This window comes from Delphinapterus leucas, chromosome 4 (assembly GCF_059928025.1).
Source record: "Delphinapterus leucas isolate spDelLeu-1000000601 "Yukka" chromosome 4, BTC_Dleu_Yukka2, whole genome shotgun sequence".
Classification (NCBI taxonomy): domain Eukaryota; kingdom Metazoa; phylum Chordata; class Mammalia; order Artiodactyla; family Monodontidae; genus Delphinapterus; species Delphinapterus leucas.
This window is the reverse complement of record NC_143132.1, coordinates 119,049,930-119,069,776: the sequence shown is the minus strand read 5'-3', so window position 1 is coordinate 119,069,776 and position 19,847 is coordinate 119,049,930. Positions and strand designations below refer to the sequence as shown.

General features: G+C 37.7%; 1 protein-coding gene across 3 annotated transcripts in view; it reads right to left on the bottom strand.

Moving 5' to 3' along the window:
* IGSF10 (immunoglobulin superfamily member 10) overlaps positions 1-19,847 on the bottom strand; it is a 123,048-nt gene that overhangs the window by 80,477 nt on the left and 22,724 nt on the right. For all 3 annotated transcript variants that reach the window (XM_089910991.1, XM_089910992.1, XM_089910993.1), the window contains one exon: positions 4,430-4,537. In XM_089910991.1, coding sequence (XP_089767117.1) covers positions 4,430-4,437 — 8 coding nt within the window. In that variant the 5' untranslated portion in view covers positions 4,438-4,537. The remainder of the gene's footprint in view (positions 1-4,429; positions 4,538-19,847) is intronic.

Sequence of the window (19,847 nt, the reverse complement as noted above, 5' to 3'; positions counted from 1 at the left end):
TATTACTCAGTCATAAAAAAATGAAATTGAGCTATTTGTAATGAGGTGGGTAGACCTAGAGTCTGTCATACAGAGTGAAGTAAGTCAGAAAGAGAAATACAAATACCGTATGCTAACACATATATATGTAATTTAAGAAAAAAAAATGTCATGAAGAACCTAGGGGTAAGACAGGAATAAAGACACTGACCTACTAGAGAATGGACTTGAGGATATGGGGAAGGGGAAGGGTAAGCTGTGACAAAGCAAGAGAGAGGCATGGACTTATAGATACTACCAAATATAAAATAGATAGCTAGTGGGAAGCAGCCCGATAGCACAGGGAGATCAGCTCGGTGCTTTGTGACCGCCTGGAGGGGTGGGATAGGGAGGGTGGGAGGGAGGGAGACGCAAGAGGGAAGAGATATGGGAACATATGTATATGTATAACTGATTCACTTTGTTATAAAGCAGAAACTAACAAAAAGTAAAAAAAAAAGGTAACACTTTGCAGAGACTCACATCGTGGGGAACTGCAGTGTCTGGCAACTAACATCTCTTGTGAACAGCCATAGAGTGAATTTGGGAGCAAGTCCTCCAACCCCAGTCAGATCCTGCTTCCCTTAAGATGATGCAGCTCCGTCCAGCATCTTCATTGCAACCCGGTGGGAGACACTGAGTCAGAGTCTCCCAGCTACATGGCTTCCAAACTGCTGATTCACAGAAACTCTGAGATGATAAATGCGTGTTGTTTTAAGCCACTACACTTTGGGAGGTAATTTGTTGCACAGCAATAGAGGATTAGAGCATAGTACGCCTAAGGGAGCATTACAAAGAAGAGAGACAAAACCCAGAATTTATATTGTAGCTCTGAGCCTAAGTTATTACTCATGTTTAATAGATGCTTCATGAAAAAAAAGAGAAATACACTGAGAATTTTCTAATTGAGTAGCTTTAATTTACCACAACTATAAACTCACCTTCTCCAAAGTACCTTATAAAGTTTTATTCCTTGGAAAAAGATACAGAATTCCAGGTTCTCAAAAGTATATTTTGGCTGATGTAAACACTAGGTTGACTTTAACTCTAAAATGCTGTTTTCTATGAAATAAAGAAAAAAGAGGAAGAAGAAATAATGATTTACCTAGAATTTTCTATCTAGTTAGGGAGGAAGATGGGTGGGTGGAGGGAAGTGGATATGTACAAAAAGCTTAGGCAAATCTTGAATGAGAAGTCTTCAAATTCCTATTAAAACACTAACTACTGGACTTCCCTGGTGGTCCAGTAGTTAAGACTCCACGCTTCCAATGCAGAGGCCACGGGTTCCATCCCTGGTTGGGGACCTAAGATCCCACATGCCGCACAGCCAAAACAACAACAACAACAAACCCACTAACTGCACAAAAAATAATCATAAAGGCAGTCTTACTAATTCAAGTAACCCAAAACTTGCACTTCTTCCCCCCCCCTGTATTGTTTAGTGATGGCTTTTGTTTATGGAAAATTAGGAATGATTTTATGAGCAAATAACAAATATAATTCAGGAATACAGTTCTTTTTACTTTGGTTCAGTACTTAATAATCAACTTTTGATTATAACTACATTTGATTGTACTCACAAGATAATTATCCTTTAATATTAGAAATATTGGAAAGTTTACGTTTTGCTCACAGATTCTGCCCAAAGCACAGCTTACATTAATGACAACTTTCTTGCCTCTTAATGGTAATGAATTATATTACACCTCTGTAAAACACATGTGCCAGTATTTGCTGGCAAAACTAGATAAGTAGCAGGGTTTGTCTAACAACTGTATTTTCTTTAATGCAGTGCCATTAAATCACAACCACATTTCAGGGTAAAATATTCCACATGTTTCTCAGCAGCTTTCTGGGAAGGGCTTAGTACTTTTATAATTCAATATTGGGGTTTTTGAGAAGCATGGAAACAATTATTTGAGAGCACGCTCAGTGTACGCATGGTGAGGAAGAACATTCTCCCGGTCTGGCTGCTCACTATCACATGAAGGAAAAACACCAATGCATGTGCTGAAGTTTACTTGGAAAATAGAAATGACATCATACTTTGCATCACAATTTAAGACATACATAACTTCTTTTTCTTTCTTTTAAGTGAAACTTATTCTCCGAGCATAACAGATTTAGTACAGGTTACTCTAAAATTGCTGTCTCTGCAATTTAGAAGTTATGACTGAAATGGAAAAATTTCTGTGCTCAAAGTACCAAATCCTAAATATATTCTTGTATAACACAGAAGGTCATTTACACAAATAGAATTATGTAAAAACTAAACAGGGACCTTGGGAATGAAACCTGTGACTAATGACTAAGAATATGATCTACCATGAATATTAATGAATATTCATGACTTAATCAATTGAAAACAAGCCAAGCTTGGAAATTGTGACATTTGAGCAGTAATACCAATTCTACATTATCCATGAAAAATCAGAGGTAAAAATGAAGAAATTATTGAGGCTGACAAGCCACAAATCTAATTTTCGTTGTTTTCTCCATCAAACCTTCCTAAGAGCTAATGACAAGCAGGCCAAATGACTAATTTGATATTCACCATTTTTATTCCCCCTGACTACTCATAGCTGGAAATATTCCCGAGGAGTGAAATGGCCAAAAGGCATCTAGCCAGAAAAGAAGGGGGACACAAGCCAAGGGTTGTGGATTGCTCACAAATTGGTTACTTAACCACCAAATAATATAATTTTCTGGAAATTGATGAACTGTTTCTAGACAACATTTTTTATTGTGTGTGTACCTGTATGTATGTGTATATTTATATATTCCCACTTCCTGCCACATCTACACTAGGCTGAGTAGGACTGCAGTTTCATCTTGTACTTCTGATCTTAAAGCTTCTTTGTGTTGAGATTTGATGGAATATTACTATATTTGCTTACATCTACAATACCACTGGCCAGTATTGGCCTATGATTAAGTTTTAGTATGCTGCATGTGTCAAAATCTATATGATGACATAATAGTAAAGAACTTATGTAATACTTTGAATATATGGCCCTTATAGAAGCCATCCTTGACCCTGAAAGACAGGACAAATTCCTTGTTGGCTTGTATGCATGCTTCCAGCAGGTAGATATTATTGGAAGGCCACATAGCTCATCAGCAGTTCTCAAGTCAAGTACTATGAGCTACGCAATGTTTAGGACATGAAGCTGTAAGAGTAAGCATCAAAATTTAAAATTCAGACACATTTTAGGTTTTGATGGGAAATGAACTAAAAAGCAGGTAGCCGGTTCATAAATGGAATAAGCAGGTCATGGCAGGGGAAAATGAGGTGGAATTTTTCAGAAAGTCTACTTAGACCTGAACATCCTGATTATTTCAATTCCAACAGCTCAGTTTCCCTCAATAGAGGCTAATATTGGTTCAGGAATGGGCTACTAAAATGGACACCTTGCTCACATTGTATCTGTTTTTAGTAAGGTTTTATTTGGAAAGATGTTTCACTCAAATGTTTACTTTTAAAATTCCTTAATATGCAAAAGGGAGCCACAGGATGCATTTACATTGAAAGCGGTAGCAAGTGATACATTTTACTTTTGTACAGGTTTTTCAGCACATCTGCAGATAATTAAACATCTGTTCAAATGAGAGAAAGCATACAGTTCCTTTGGCTATGTATTTCACTTGAATTATTAATCTTGTTGGGAGAGTCTGGCAGCAAGAGCATTATACCCAAAACAATTCTTTCATTTTATTTGACTTAAAAAAGCTTGCCAGTGCTCGCAGTAGATCTTTTACTAAAAGGTAATGCTGACAGAGAATTGAGTGAAAGCATACATTTAGAATACTTAATTAAATGATGTCAGTTTGCCACTGGCAGGGAACTGTATTGTTTTCTGCCATAAAAAAACACGTGGTGGGCTTCCCTGATGGCGCAGTGGTTGAGAGTCCAACCTGCCGATGCAGGGGACACGGGTTCATGCCCTGGTCCGGGAAGATCCCACATGCCATGGAGCGGCTGGGTCCGTGAGCCATGGCCGCTGAGCCTGTGCGTCTGGAGCCTGTGCTCCGCAACGGGAGAGGCCACAACAGTGAGAGCCCCACGTACCGCAAAAACAAAACAAACAAACAAACAAAAATGTGGCTATACACAGTAAATATTTCCAAGGATCCAGAGAACTGATTTTACTTCTTCTCACCCAATTCTCAGTAATAATAATCAAGGATTACACTATAGTTTTTGCTATTGAACTTGGCTGAGTTCTTTGAGGTCAGAGAATGTGCTTTCAATATCTGTGGTACTCTGTATAAGCTCTCTACAAACCAGGGTGTTGTGTTCATAGTAAATGCCTAATTAATGTTTTTATTTTAATAATTTTTGGTCCCTTGAGAGCCATAGAGATGGGATGCTATGCCTGGGCTATCAAGTCTCACCTGGTGATGCTCTTACCTCTGCATATTGCACCCAAGTGGTTCAGCTCACACAGCTCAAGTACCTCATTCACTCCAAGTCTATGGCTTCTGATGGGATGGAAATGCACTTTGTCGCGTGTCTGAGCTGTGAAAACCAACAAATAAAACATGAAACCTGCAGGCAAAGAAATGTACTTCTAAAGGCTTGATAAATGTGCCATGTTATATATAACAGCAAGTTATAATCAATTCCTAATTTAATGGTGAGGAACTTGGTGTCCTTAGATTTGGATTGGACTGAAGTTTAACCTTCTTATTTTGAATGGATGAAATGTGTAGTGTAAATAAAATGTGAACTAGATTATCTTTTTGAAAATGCTTATTTAAAAAAATTAATATTATTTAATGTTAGTGCTGTTATTAATTACTAATAAATTCTGTTTATCCATTGTAGCAGACCCAATCAGGTATCTGTTTAAGCACACTACCTTGATGGTTTGACTTATTCTTCTAGAAGGTAATATACCTGTATTAAAATAAGACATGTAATCCCAACTCCTAGTTTATCCCTCAATCTGTAAAGCTTTAACTCACTACCAGAGTTTAATAAATCCACTAGATTATCTGCCCTTTAGGGAACAAACCTGAATGTGTGTGTGTGTGTGTGTGTGTGTGTGCATGTGTGTCGCCTAAGTACTAAACACAGTGCCTGATACATGGCATATATTTATTAATATTTGGGGAATCAACTAGCATATTTTGCTCTTATTATTTTGAATTGCAAAGAAATTTTTTTGCTACCAAATTTTACATGGGGATGATATCTTCATTTTGTTAGGGGGCAGTCTATCCCAGAAATAAGAAAGCTCGGATATACCTGATTACTTGTTTAGATAAATATAGTATTCAACTCTAGAGTGGGGAATAATAACTACCAGGTATTGCATATGTCAGTGTGTCTAGTTCTTTAACTCTATTTTCTTAAATAATTCTCCCAATGTTCACAATATCTACAAATGGGTATTCTCATACCATTTAACAGATGAAGAAATCAAGACTCAAAAAAGCAAAAGCAATGATAATAAGTGACTCAAAGTCTGTGGTTTCAACAAAGAATTCTCTCTCACCAACATTACTTGTCCATCACATGTTTGCAGGTATACTCCCTATCATCTGTACCCTGGTACTCAGCCTTAAGCAGCAGCCCCTGTCATGGTTGTTGCCAGACTCATGACAGTGATTAAAAACATCAAAGCAGATCTTGAGTTGCCTCTTAAATGTTCTGTCACTTTTGTTCATATATCACTGGTCAAGACAAGTCATGTGGCCAAGCTGATTTCAAGGAAGCACAGATGTATAATCTTCCCATGGAGAGGGGCACCTCAAAAGGGGGAATGGATATTTTGAACAAGAATACAATCTACCACCATAGTAGCAAAAGCTGATCTGATCACAAGCCTGCTAATAGCAAAATAAAAAGATCCCTGTCCAGAAATGCAAGGGCTGATTAGAGCCATGGAGATGAACTATGAGGCAGTTTGAGGCATTTTTGCCTTTTCTTTTCTTCTTAACTTTGCCTCAAGCTTCCTGTCTTCTGCACTTCTGTTATGTATACTAGGATTTGAATTCCAGCTCATTTATGAGCTGAAACAAGTTATTAGCTTCTCTGATCATTTTTTTCATCTGTAAAATAGGGATCATCATACCTACTTTCCAGGATTAGAGATATTGAAAATAATGCACTTTGTATAATGCTTGGTATGCAGAAGGCATTTTAAAGAATGGTACACAATAATGGTACAAGGAACTACTGTCAACCAATCATCAGGAAATGGAATATTCCTCAAATTTGAAATCTAAGAATGTCACAACAATACGTCCGCAGACCCCTTTAAGAAATGTTGAGTTATTGGTTTGATCAAACAGTGTAGAATGCAGGTAGATAGATGGAATTTTAGAAGAATAAACACAAAATGATAATCGATAGATCTGTGTCTCAGCAACGGTCAACCAAGCCCTCACAGGAACATTGAGTGTCTGTGTAGGTAAAAAAGTCTGAAAAGTACAGGTTCACAAACTTCTGTTTCCTTGAACTTTTCACATATATTTTTAAATATAATTTTAACATTATTTTGGGGAAACATTAGCCAAAGAGCCCTTTTGCTCTTGCCAGTAAAGTTACACAAAAAATGATAACAACAGCTCAGCATTTACTCCTCAACATGTTTCTCTTTAGCTCTTCTCTACTTTAAATCAGAGTCCCGGATTAGATCTCTATAGAGTGATGAATCCGCACACTGCTAAGATAATGGGAAATTCTTTAACAGGTTCTCCTCTGCACCCCATGTATCCAGCCACATGCCTGCACGTGTGGTTGTTTGCCTTGTCTAAGTGTTCATATGACACTTATGACACTCCACAGCCATGTCTCATGGAGCCAAAAGTTCAGGAATTTTTTTTATCTGTAAAGTATCAAACAACAAGTTTTGTCAGTTTTTTTTTCTTTTTTCATTGTGTGAGTATGTAGAATTGATGACTTGGCCAGAAGGTTTTTTGTTTTCAACAAAAATGAACTCAGGAGAAAATCTAACATTCTGTAAGTAAACCCTTCTTTATCTAAAAATATGAATTATCTAGGAGTTTAGAGAAAGGCATGGATTCAGGTATAAGGGAAGGTGGGTAGGGAGGAGAATCTATGGATAACATGTATTTCAGTCACTCTTTGCCTGATATTTTGGCATGGTATTCACAGGACCTCAACTCTACTAAAAAACAAATAAACAAAAGCAGTCTCTATAGATTTTGCTACACCTACATCTTTTTTTTTTTTCCCCATGCTGTGTGGCATGTGGGTTGTGGGATCTTAGTTCCCCAACCAGAGATCGAACAGTGGAAGCGCGGAGTCTTAACCACTGGACCACCAGGGAAGTCCCCCTACCTCCTGTTTTCAGCTAAACCTTAGTAGAGAACAATCCAGAGCACAGGGTATTTATTTCAACATAGTTTTATGTAATGCCCCAATTCTCCATTTTAATAGCAATATTATAAAGTTATTATATATTATCATTACCTTTCGAATTGCTTTAAATTTTGAGACTTGAAATGAGAAGACTTCAGTTTCCAGTATTGGCAGGCTTGGTTATTTGGACCAACCCTCTTACTGAAAAGAGCTACCAAGCTCAAATAAATTATTGGAAACAATCCTTCTTAAAAAACATGAAGAGCTGACAATACAGGAAGGAAGTACCAACCAAAAACTGAAAGGAAAACAGGACCTTAGAGAGATAAGGAAACCGGGGAGCTGCTTTCCTCCTGAAGGCTTTTGTGACTTTAGCAAATTTGAACTTTCATTTTGAAAGCCTCTTCAGTGAGAGTAATAGAAATTAAATGCCCATGTCTGATTGAAATGGGAATCTAACTGCAGACTCTCTCCAAAATAAGCTGGGACTCCAGCATCACTCAGAGTATCAGAGTAGAAGAGCCCCCACATGTCCTTGCAGCCTGAGATATTACAAAGGAATGAATTTCAAGCCCTGAACATGAAATAAGGGGTCCCAACTGATAGTTTCAAAGCAAAGTCAAATCCTCTCTGGAGAAATAAACCTTCTCTTAAGCCCCAAAATAATCCTTAAATAAATGTTCAAGGACAATGAACAATATACAAAGATTATCAGGCTCAGTAGGAAGTAACTAACATAGCAGGAGTGAAAACAAGCAGAATAGCTTATGTAAACAGCTGCCCTAGCTATTTAAAGGGATCATAAATGGAAGACAGATAAAATTTATTCTTTGTGATTCAAGTAGATATATGACTTCTGGAAGGAAGTCAGGGAGAGGCCACTTTTGATCCAATAAAATGAACACATTAATTGGAACTCTTAAAAAGCAGACTGGACACATTTCCAGGCAGTGAATCTACTTGCACTGAAAATATCAATATTAAGAAGATACTGGAAATTCAAGTTACCATTGTAAAAGAGTCACTGAGTGACAGGTTGAACTAGATAACCTCTCAGCTTCCTTCCAAGTTGTAACATTATTTCAAGAATCAGATTAAGACCAGAATTAGGCACAGTGGATGTGAATACACAGCTAATAAGGCAATTGCTTTGCTGTAGTACCTTTTATTACCTAAATATACTATTCAAATATGCTTTTTTTTTTTGGTCTGCTGTGGTACCTATAAGCTAGAATTCATTGTCTACAATGTAGTTTAACTATGGAATACTTATTTGGAAATATTTTACTAAACTGAAATCACAATAAAATTCTTATTTACAGAATTGAAACATATAGATGTTATGAGGTTTAAACTGTTTCCTTTCCAGATATTAGTATGTATTATTTCTCTTTATTTAGTCTTGACATTATTTTACAACATAAAAATATATCTTCAGATTAATATTTTAAAAGTCTAAAATATAATTCTACATGTTTAATTGGGAAAGTAGTAATAAAATAATATCCTTTTCCCAAGACAAAAACCAAGCAGAATCAATAGCAGCAGACCCACAGGAGCTTCAGATGTTAAAAAACCAGTCACAGACAATAAACAAATTACAATTATTATTATTATCTTTAAAGCAATAAAATGCAAACTTAAAGATATTTGCAGGAGCAACAAGCAATACAAAGTGACATAGATTTGAAATTGATCCAAATAGAATTTCTGGAAATGAATATATAATAAAAATTAAGAATTCAACGACTAGATTGGACACAAAGAATTAGTATACTGGGAGATTGGAAGAAATTATACAGAATGCAGCATAAAGATGGAAAGAAACAGAAAAGAGAATCTGTGACATGGAGTTGGGAATGAGAAGGTCTAACATAATTAATCAGAATTCCAGGAGTTCCAGAGAGAGAATAAAGCAAATGTAATATTTGAAGAGATAGTGTCTGAACGTCAGCAGGATGGAGGGCTAGAAGGTGTCAACACTTATCTCACTCACAAAAAAACAAGAATGAATAAACAACTAAAAACAAGAAAACAGCGCAGGGGAGAATTTTAGACTATAAAGAAGTAGCAACAAAAACCCTGCAGAGCTCAAAAATTAAGGATAGCCACATAAAAAAGTACAGGAAGTGTTTTGCCTGCATTACTCCATGCCCCAGTCTGGAGCTGCTGGACACTAGGAGGAATCCTCTCAGAGGAATTTCACCACGTGGAGAGAAGGAGAGTGGGAGAACCCCAGCAAGCTTCACCACTGTGGGTGTTTGAAGCTTTTGCTACAGAGGTCCCCCACAGTCATAATGGATGCTGATCCTAGATAATAGAACAGCCAGGAGTGCCCCCCTGTGCTTCTACTCCCAGGGGCTGGAGCTGTTGCTGAGGTGAGACTTGCCCTCAGGGGCCCCAGTTGCTGCTGTGCTCTGCTCTCATGGTTAAGGTGCCATAGCACCTTACCATATACAGGAGTGGAGCTGCCACTGCTCTGTGCCCACCCCTGACCCCAGGTTAGGGCTTTGTCCCACCATTAACAACCTCCACTGCCCTGAGCCATGTCCCCAGGATCTGAAGTCTCTCTTTAGCTGTCTTCTGATGGTGTTGCCTCCCCCTTAGTCCCACTCACTGAGTTCCAAGTTGCAGCTCTGAATAGCCAATTCCAGAGGCACTGATCCTGCCCTGAGGCCCATCCCCCTATCCTAGGTCAAGACTCTGAACCATCATTTCTGAGACTGATCTGCTGCTGCCCTACATGCTACCTCCTGGGTTCTTCTAGGTCATGGCTCTGACCCAGCAATGCTACGACCAGACTGCTGCTGCCCTGATCCCTGCCCCTAGATGAAGGTCATATCCCTGACCATCAGAGCTGAGACTGTGCTGCCACTGCCCTGAAGCCCACTGCCCAGACCCCAGCTCACATCTCTGACCAGTCATTGCCAGGGCTGTGCTTCCTGCTGAGCCCAGTTCTCCAGGTCCCAACACATGGTATCAATAGACCACCAGCAGAGTCATGCTGCTGCTGTGACTGCATCCTGTGACTGCCCCCAGGGGTCAGAGTTGAGACCCTGACCCACCATCCCTAAGCTGTGCTACTATTACACCCTATCTGCTGGGCCTGAGTCACTGCTGCACCTTTTCATCTCAGGACCTGTACCACTGCTGCATTCCTGCCTCTCTCCACCCCCACCTGTCAGCTGGAGTCACAGCGGTGAGCCCCTGAGACCCAGGCATTATTAGTTCCATGGGATATCTGTGCATCGCCACACCCTAGACACCAGTGCTGCAGTTACAGCAACTGCACCTATGTCCCAGGACCCAGATGCTGTGGTGGTTCCACATGCACCTGATTCTAGGACCCCGTCTCTAATACCATTATGAGTGCACTGAGTGTCAGCATGCCAGACTATGCACCAAGTAGGACCCCCTCAGCTAGACCTTCCTCCCAAAGGCAAACAACAACAACAACAACAACAAATAATAGGAAGACCAACCAGACTTCACTTCTGAAGATCCCAATAACCTTGGCCAAAGAAGACTTCCACAGTCTGGCCAATGTCAACCTCAGCCAATGGAGTGCATGGAGATTGGGCCATTTTGCCTTCCTAGGAACAAGACATGCTGCATCCCACCTGGTTGGCACCTTTACAGCCAACAGATTTACAGATTTTCTAGGTGAAAATCTTTCCCTACTAAAGCCAGTCTGAAATAAGTAGGATGATTGTGCCCTCAAATGCATACACATCAACACAAACCCATCAGAAACATGAAAAAGGAAGGAAACATGATATACCAAAGGAAGACAATAATATTCCAGTAACCAACCCCAAGGAAATGGAGATAGGCACGTTATCTGAAAAAGAATTCAAAATAATTATTTTAAGGAAGCTCAGTGAGACTGATGAGAACACAGACAAACACTGAACTTGGAAATATGAACAAAGCAAGAAACTTAGCAAAAAAATAGAAATCATAAGAACCAAACAAATTCTGGAGATGAAGACTCCAGAATAAGAAAATGAAAAGTGCAATAGATAGCATCAACAGTTGGCTCAATCAGGTAGAAGAAAGAATCTGTGAGCTTGAAGACAGATCTCTTGATATGCACCAAGGAAAATAAAGAAATTAGAATTAAAAAAAGAGCAAAAATGCCTAAGTGAACAGTGGGACATGATCAAAAGAAACCATATTCACCTTAAGGGAGTCCCAGAAGGAGGAGAAGAGAGAAAGGGATAGAAACCTTAGTTTAAAAAAATAATGACTGAAAACTTGCCAAATCTGGGGCCAGGTATAGGAATTTGAAAGATTCCCAAACAGATTCAACCCAAAGAGATCTTCACTGAGACACATTATAATGAAGCTCTCAAAAATCAAAGACAGAGAGAATCTTGAAAGCAGCAAGAGAAAAAAAGAATCATTACATACAAAGGAATCCTGATAAAGGAATCAGCAGATTCCTCAGCAGAAAACCTGTGGGCCAGGAGAGAGTGGGATAATATATTGAAAGTGCTGAAAGAAAAAAAAATGCCTGTGAAGCCATCTGGTCCTGTGCTTTTGTTTGTTGGAAGATTTTTAATCACAGTTTCAATTTCAGTGTTTGTGATTGGTCTGTTTATATTTTCTATTTCTTCCTGGCTCAATCTTGGAAGGTTGTGCTTTTCTAAGAATTTGTCCATTTCTTCCAGGTTGGCCATTTTATTGGCATATAGTCGCTTGTAGTAATCTCTCATAATCCCTTGTATTTCTGCAGTGTCAGTTGTTACTTCTCCTTTTTCATTTCTAATTCTATTTATTTGAGTCTTATCCCTTTTTCTCTTGATGAGTCTGGCTAATGGTTTATCAATTTTGTTTATCTTCTCAAAGAACCAGCTTTTAGTTTCATTGATCTCTGCTACTGTTTCCTTCATTTCTTTCTTACTTATTTCTGATCTGATCTTTATGATTTATTCCCTTCTGCTAACTTTGGGGATTTTTTGTTCTTCTTTCTCTAATTGCTTTAGGTGTAAGATTAGGTTGTTTATTTGAGATGTTTCTTGTTTCTTGTTTCTGTTTTGTTATAAACTTCCTTCTTAGAACTCTTTTGCTGCATCCCATAGGTTTTGGGTCATCATTGTCATTTTTTCTAGGTATTTTTTGATTTCCCCTTTGATTTCTTCAGTGATCTATTCACAGGCGAATTCTATCAAACATTTAGAGAAGAGCTAACACCTATCTTTCTCAAATTCTTCAAAAATAAAGCACAGGGAGGAACACTCCCAAACTCATTCTACAAGGCCATCATCACCATGATACCAAAACCAGACAAAGATGTCACAAAGAAAGAAAACTACAGGCCAATATCACTGATGAACATAGATGCAAAAATCCTCAACAAAATAATAGCAAACAGAATCTAACAGCCCATTAAAAGGATCATACACCATGATCAAGTGGGGTTTATCGCAGGAATGCAAGGATTCTTCAATATACGCAAATCAATCAACGTGATACACCATATTAACAAACTGAAGGATAAAAACCACATGATCATCTCAGTAGGTGCATAAAAAGCTTTCGACAATATTCAACACCCATTTATAATAAAAACCCTCCAAATGTAGGCATCGAAGAAATTTACCTCAACATAATAAAGGTCATATATGACAAACCCAGAGCCAACATCGTTCTCAATGGTGAAAAACTGAAAGCATTTCCTCTAAGATCAGGAACAAGACAAGGTTGTCCACTCTCACCACTATTATTCAACATTGTTTTGGAAGTTTTAGACACAGCAGTCAGAGAAGAAAAAGAAATAAAAGGAATCCAAATCAGAAAACAAGAAGTAAAGATGTCACTGTTTGCAGATGACATGATACTATACACAGAGAATCCTAACCATGCTACCAGAAAACTACTAGAGCTAATCAATGAATTTGGCAAAGTAGCAGGATACAAAATTAATGCACAGAAATCTCTGGCATTCCTATACACTAATGATGAAAAATCTGAAAGAGAAATTAAGGAAAAACTCCCATTTACCACTGCAACAAAAAGAATAAAATACCTAGGAATAAACCTACCTAGAGGGACAAAAGACCTGTAAGCAGAAAACTATAAGACACTTATGAAAGAAATTAAAGATGATACAAACAGATGGAGAGATATACCATGTTCTTGGAATGGAAGAATCAAAACTGTGAAAATGAATATACTACCCAAAACAATCTCCAGATTCAATGCAATCCCTATCAAACTACCACTGGCATTTTTCACAGAACTAGAACAAAAAAATTCAATTTGTATGGAAACACAAAAGACCCCAAAGAGCCAAAGAAATCTTGAGAAAGAAAAACGGACCTCGAAGAATCAGGCTCCTTGATTTCAGACTATAATACAAAGCTACAATAATCAAAACAGTACGGTACTGGCACAAAAACGGAAAGATAGATCAATGGAACAGGATAGAAAGCCCAGACATAAACCCACGCGCATATGGTCAACTTATTTTTGATAAAGGAGGCAAGAATATACAATGGAGAAAAGATAGCCTCTTCAATAAGTGCTGCTGGGAAAACTGGACAGCTACATGTAAAAGAATGAAATGACAACACTCCATAACACCATATACAAAAATAAACTCGAAATGGATTAAAGACCTAAATGTAAGGCCAGACACTATAAAACTCTTAGAGGAAGGGCTTCCCTGGTGGTACAGTGGTTGAGAGTCCACCTGCCGAGGCAGGGGATGCGGGTTTGTGCCCTGGTCCAGGAAGAACCCACGTGCTGCAGAGCGGCTAGGCCCATGAGCCATGGCCACTGAGCCTGGCCATCCAGAGCCTGTGCTCCGCAACGGGAGAGGCCACAACAGTGAGAGGCCTGTGTACCACAAAAAACAAAAACAAAAAACAAAAAAACAAAACAAAACAAAAAAACTCTTAGAGGAAAACATAGGCAGAATACTCTATGACATAAATCACAGCAAGATCCTTTTTGACCATTCTAGAGAAATGGAAATAAAACAAAAATAAACAAATGGGACCTAAAGAAACTTAAAATCTTTTGCACAGCAAAGGAAATGATAAATAATATGACAAAACAACCCTCAGAATGGAAGAAAATATTTGCAAATGTGGCAACTGACAAAGGACTAATCTGCAAAATTTACAGGCAGCTCATGCAGCTCAATATCAAAGAAACAAACAACCCAATCCAAAAATGGGTAGAAGACCTAAACAGACATTTTGCGAAAGAAGATATACAGATTTCCAACAAACACATAAAAGAATGCTCAACATCATTAACCATTAGAGAAATGCTAATCAAAACTGCCATGAGATGTCACCTCACAGCAGTCAGAATGGCCATCATCCAAAAATATCTACAAACAATAAATGCTGGAGAGGGTGTGGAGAAAAGGGAACCCTCTTGCACTGTTGGTGAGAATGTAAATTGATACAGCCACTGTGGAGAAGAGTATGGAGTTTCCTTAAAACACTAAAAAAAGACCTACCATACGACCCAGCAATCCCACTACTGGGCATATACCCTGAGAAAACCATAATTCAAAAAGAGTCATGTACCAAAATGTTCATTGCAGCTCTATTTACAATAGCCAGGACATAGAAGCAACCTAAGTGTCCATGGACACATGAATGGATAAAGAAGAGGTGGCATATATATACACTGGAATACTACTCAGCCATAAAAAGAAACGAAATTGAGTTATTTGTAGTGAGCTGGATGGACCTAGAGTCTGTCATACAGAGTGAAGTCAGAAAGAGAAAAACAAATACCATATGCTAACACATATATATGGAATCTAAAAAGAAAAAAAATGGGTATGAAGAATTTAGGGGCAGGACAGGAATAAAGATGCAGACCTACTAGAGAATGGACTTGAGAACACAGGGAGGGAGAAGGGTAAGCTGGGACAAAGCGAGAGAGTGGCATGGACATATATACACTACCAAATGTAAAATCGATAGCTAGTGGAAGCAGCCACATAGCATAGGGAGATCAGCTTGGTGCTTTGTGACCACCTTGAGTGTTGGGATAGGGAGCGTGGGAGGGTGGGAGATGCAAGAGGGAAGAGGTATGGGTATATATGTGTATGTATAGCTGATTCACTTTGTTATGAAGCAGAAACGAACACACCACTGTAAAGCAATTATATTCTAATAAAGATGTTTAAATAAATATATAAATAAAAATTTTTAAAAAAGAAAATAAAAAGATGTCACAAAGAAAGAAAACTATAGGCCAATATCACTAATGAACATATATGCAAAAATCCTCAACAAAATACTAGCAAACAGAATCCAACAGCACATTAAAAGGATGATACACCATGATCAAGTGGGGTTTATCCCTGGAATGCAAGGATTCTTCAGTATACGCAAATCAAACAATGTGATACACCACATTAACAAACTGAAGGTGAAAAACCATATGATTATCTCAATAGGTGCAGAAAAATCTTTTGACAAAATTCAACACCGATTTATGATAAAAACCCTCCAGAAAGTAGGCTCAGAGGGAACTTACCTCAAGATAATAAAGGACATATATGACAACCCAGAGCCAACATCATTCTCAATGGTGAAAAACTGAAATCATTTCCTCTAAGAACAGGAATAAGACAAGGTTGCCCACTCTCACCACTATTATTCAACATTGTTTTGGAAGTTTTAGACACAGCAATTAGAGAAGAAGAAGAAATAAAAGGAATCCAGACCAGAAAAGGAGTAAAGCTGTCACTGTTTGCAGATGACATGATACTACACAAAAAGAATCCTAAAGATGCTACCAGAAAACTCCTTGAGCAAATCAGTGAATTTGGTACAGTAGCAGGATACAAAATTAATGCACAGAAATCTCCTGCATTCCTATACACTAATGATGAAAAATCTGAAAGAGAAATTAAGGAAACACTCCTCTTTACCATTGCAAGAAAAAGAATAAAATATTTAGGAATAAACCTACCTAAGGAGAGAAAAGACCTGTATGCAGAAAACTATAAGACACTAATGAAAGAAATTAGGGATGATACAAACACATGGAGAGATATACCATGTTCTTGGATTGGAAGAATTAACATTGTGAAAATGACTATACTACCCAAAGCAATCTACAGATTCAGTGCAATCCCTATCAAACTACCACTGGCATTTTTCACAGAACTAGAACAAAAAATTTCACAATTTGTACGGAAACACAAAAAACCCTGAAGAGTCCAAGCAATCTTGAGAAAGAAAATTAGACCTGGAGGAATCAGGCTCCCTGACTTCAGACAGTAATACAAAGCTACAGTAATCAAGACAGTATGGTACTGGCACAAAAACAGATATATAGATCAATGGAACAGGATAGAAAGCCCAGAGATAAACCCATGCACATATGGTCACCTTATTTTTGATAAAGGAGGCAAGAATATACAATGGAGAAAAGACAGCCTCTTCAATAAGTGGTGCTGGGAAAAGTGGACACCTATATGTAAAAGAATGAAATTAGAACACTCCCTAACACTGTATACAAAAATAAACTCAAAATGGATTAAAGACCTAAATGTAAGGTCAGACACTGTAAAACTCTTAGAGGAAAACATAGGCAGAACGCTCTATGACATAAATCACAGCAAGATCCTTTTTGACCCACCTCCTAGAGAAATGGAAATAAAAACAAAAATAAACAAATGGGACCTAATGAAACTTCAAAGCTTTTGCACAGCAAAGGAAACCATAAACAATATGAAAAGACAACACTGAGAATGGGAGAAAATATTTGCAAATGAAGCAACTGAGAAAGGATTAATCTCCAAAATTTACAAGCAGCTCAATATCAAAAAAACAAACAACCCAATCCAAAACTGGGCTGAAGATGTAAATAGACATTTCTCCAAAACAGATTGCCAACAAACCCATGAAAGAATGCTCAACATCACTAATCATTAGAGAAATGCAAATCAAAACTACAATGAGGTATCACCTCACACCAGTCAAAATGGCCATTATCAAAAACTGTACAAACAATAATTCTGGAGAGGGTGTGGAGAAAAGGGAACCCTCTTTCACTGTTGGTGGGAATGTAAATTGATACAGCCACTATGGAGAAGAGTATGGAGGTTCCTTAAAAAACTAAAGTTGGAACTACCATATGACCCAGTAATCCCACTACTGGGCATATACCCTGAAAAAACCATAATTCAAAAAGAGATATGTACCACAGTGTTCATGCAAGCACTGTTTACAATAGCCAGGACATGGAAACAACCTAAATGTCCACTGACAGATGAATGGATAAAGAAGATGAGGCACATATATAGAATGGAATATTACTCAGCCATAAAAAGAAACCAAATTGAGTTATTTCATTTAGTGAGGTGGATAGACCTAGAGTCTGTCATACAGAGTGAAGTAAGTCAGAAAGAGAAACACAAATAGCATATGCTAACACATATATATGGAGTCTAAAAAAAAAAAAAGATTCTGAAGAACTTAGGGGCAGGACAGGAATAAAGACACAGATGTACAGAATGGACTTGAGGACATGGGGAGGGGGAAGGGTAAGTTGGGATGAAGTGAGAGAGTGGCATGGACATATATACACTACCAAATATAAAATAGATAGCTAGTGGGAAGCAGCCGCATAGCACAGGGAGATCAGCTCGGTGCTTTGTGGGAGGGAGACTCAAGAGGGAGGAGATATGGGGATATATGTATAGCTGATTCACTTTGTTATAAAGCACAAACTAACACAGCATTGTAAAGCAATTATACTCCAATAAAGATGTTTAAAAAAAAATTCCAACCAAGAATAGTTAACCCTGCAAAGTTGTCATTCAGAAATAAAGAAATAAGACTTTCCCAGACAAACAAAAGCTGAGGGAATTTATCATTACTGGGCCTGCTCTCCATGAAATGCTAAAGGGAGTTCTTCAAGCTAAAACAAAAGAACACTAATTAGTAACATAGAAACATATGAAAATATAAATTTCACTGTTAAAAGTAAATATATAATCAAATCCAGATACTCTGGTACTGGGAATTCCCTGGCAGTCCAGTGGTTAGGACTCCGTGCTTTCATTGCCAAGGGCATGGGTTCAGTCCCGGCTTGGGGAACTAAGATCCCACAAACTGTGTGGTGCGGCCAAAGAAAGAAAAGAACAACAGTACAAAAAACTCTGGTCCTGCTTAATGGTATGTAAATTTCTTTGAAATCTAGCATATAGAGACAAAAATGTTGAAAATAACTCTAACTATAAAATTATATTAATAGACACACAAAATAAAAAAAGATGTAAATTTTGAAGACAACATTAATTGGGGGGACAAGTAAATGGGTAGAACTTTCTTATGCAAGTTGAAGTTAAGCTGTTATCAGCTTAAAATAGAGAGTTCTCATGATAAGATGTGTTATGAAAGTCGCATAGTAATGACAGAGCAAAAACCTGTAACAGATATTGTACATAAAAGAAAAAAATAAAGCAAACCACGACAAAAAACTCATCAACTCATAAAAAAAGACAATAAGGAAGAAAGGAATTAAGGAACCACAAAACAACCAGAAAACAATGAACAAAGTGTCAGTAGTAAGTCTTTACCTATCAATAATTACTTTAAATGTAAATGGTTTCAATTTGCCAATTGCCAGAGCAGCTGAATGAATAAAAAAATAAGATCTATATGCTGCTTACAAGAGACTCACTGAAACATTAAAGACACTCACAGGCAGAAAGTGAAGGAATGGAAAAATTATTTCAAGCAAATGGAAACCAAAAGAGAACAGGGATAGCTATACTTGCATCAGACAAAATAGACTTTAAGTAAAAAATTGTAACAAGAGACAAAGAAGGTCATTGTATAATGATAAAGGGGTCAATTCATCAAGAGCATATAACAATTATAAATATACACACACCCAATTTTGGAGCACCTAAATACATTAAATAATTATTAACAAATCTGAAGGGAGAAGTAGACAGAAATGCAATAGTAGTAGGGAACTTTCAACAGTGTATAGATAATCCAGACAGAAAATCAATAAGGAAATAATGGATTTGAATGACACTTAAGACTAAATGAACCTAACAGACATATACAGAGCATTCCATCCAAGAGCAGCAAGCAGAATATGCATTCTTTTCAAGGGCACATAGAACGTTCTCTAGGATAGATCACATGATATGTCACTAAACGTATATTAGCAAATTTAACAAGATTGAAATAATACCAAGTATCTTTCCCAACCAGAACAGTCTGAAACTAGAAATCAGTAAGAGGAAGAAAGCTGGAAAATTCATAAACATGTGATTGAACAACATGCTCCTGAACACCAGTGGGTCAAAGAAGTCAAAAAGGAAATCAAGAAACATCTTGAAACAAAAGAAAATGGAAGCACAACATATCAAAACCTATGGAATGCAGCAAAATCAGTTCTAAGAGGCAAGTATATAGTGCTAAATATATCAATATATCGATATAAATATGTCTTCTTACAGTAAGAAACAAGAAAGATCTCAAAGACCCTCACT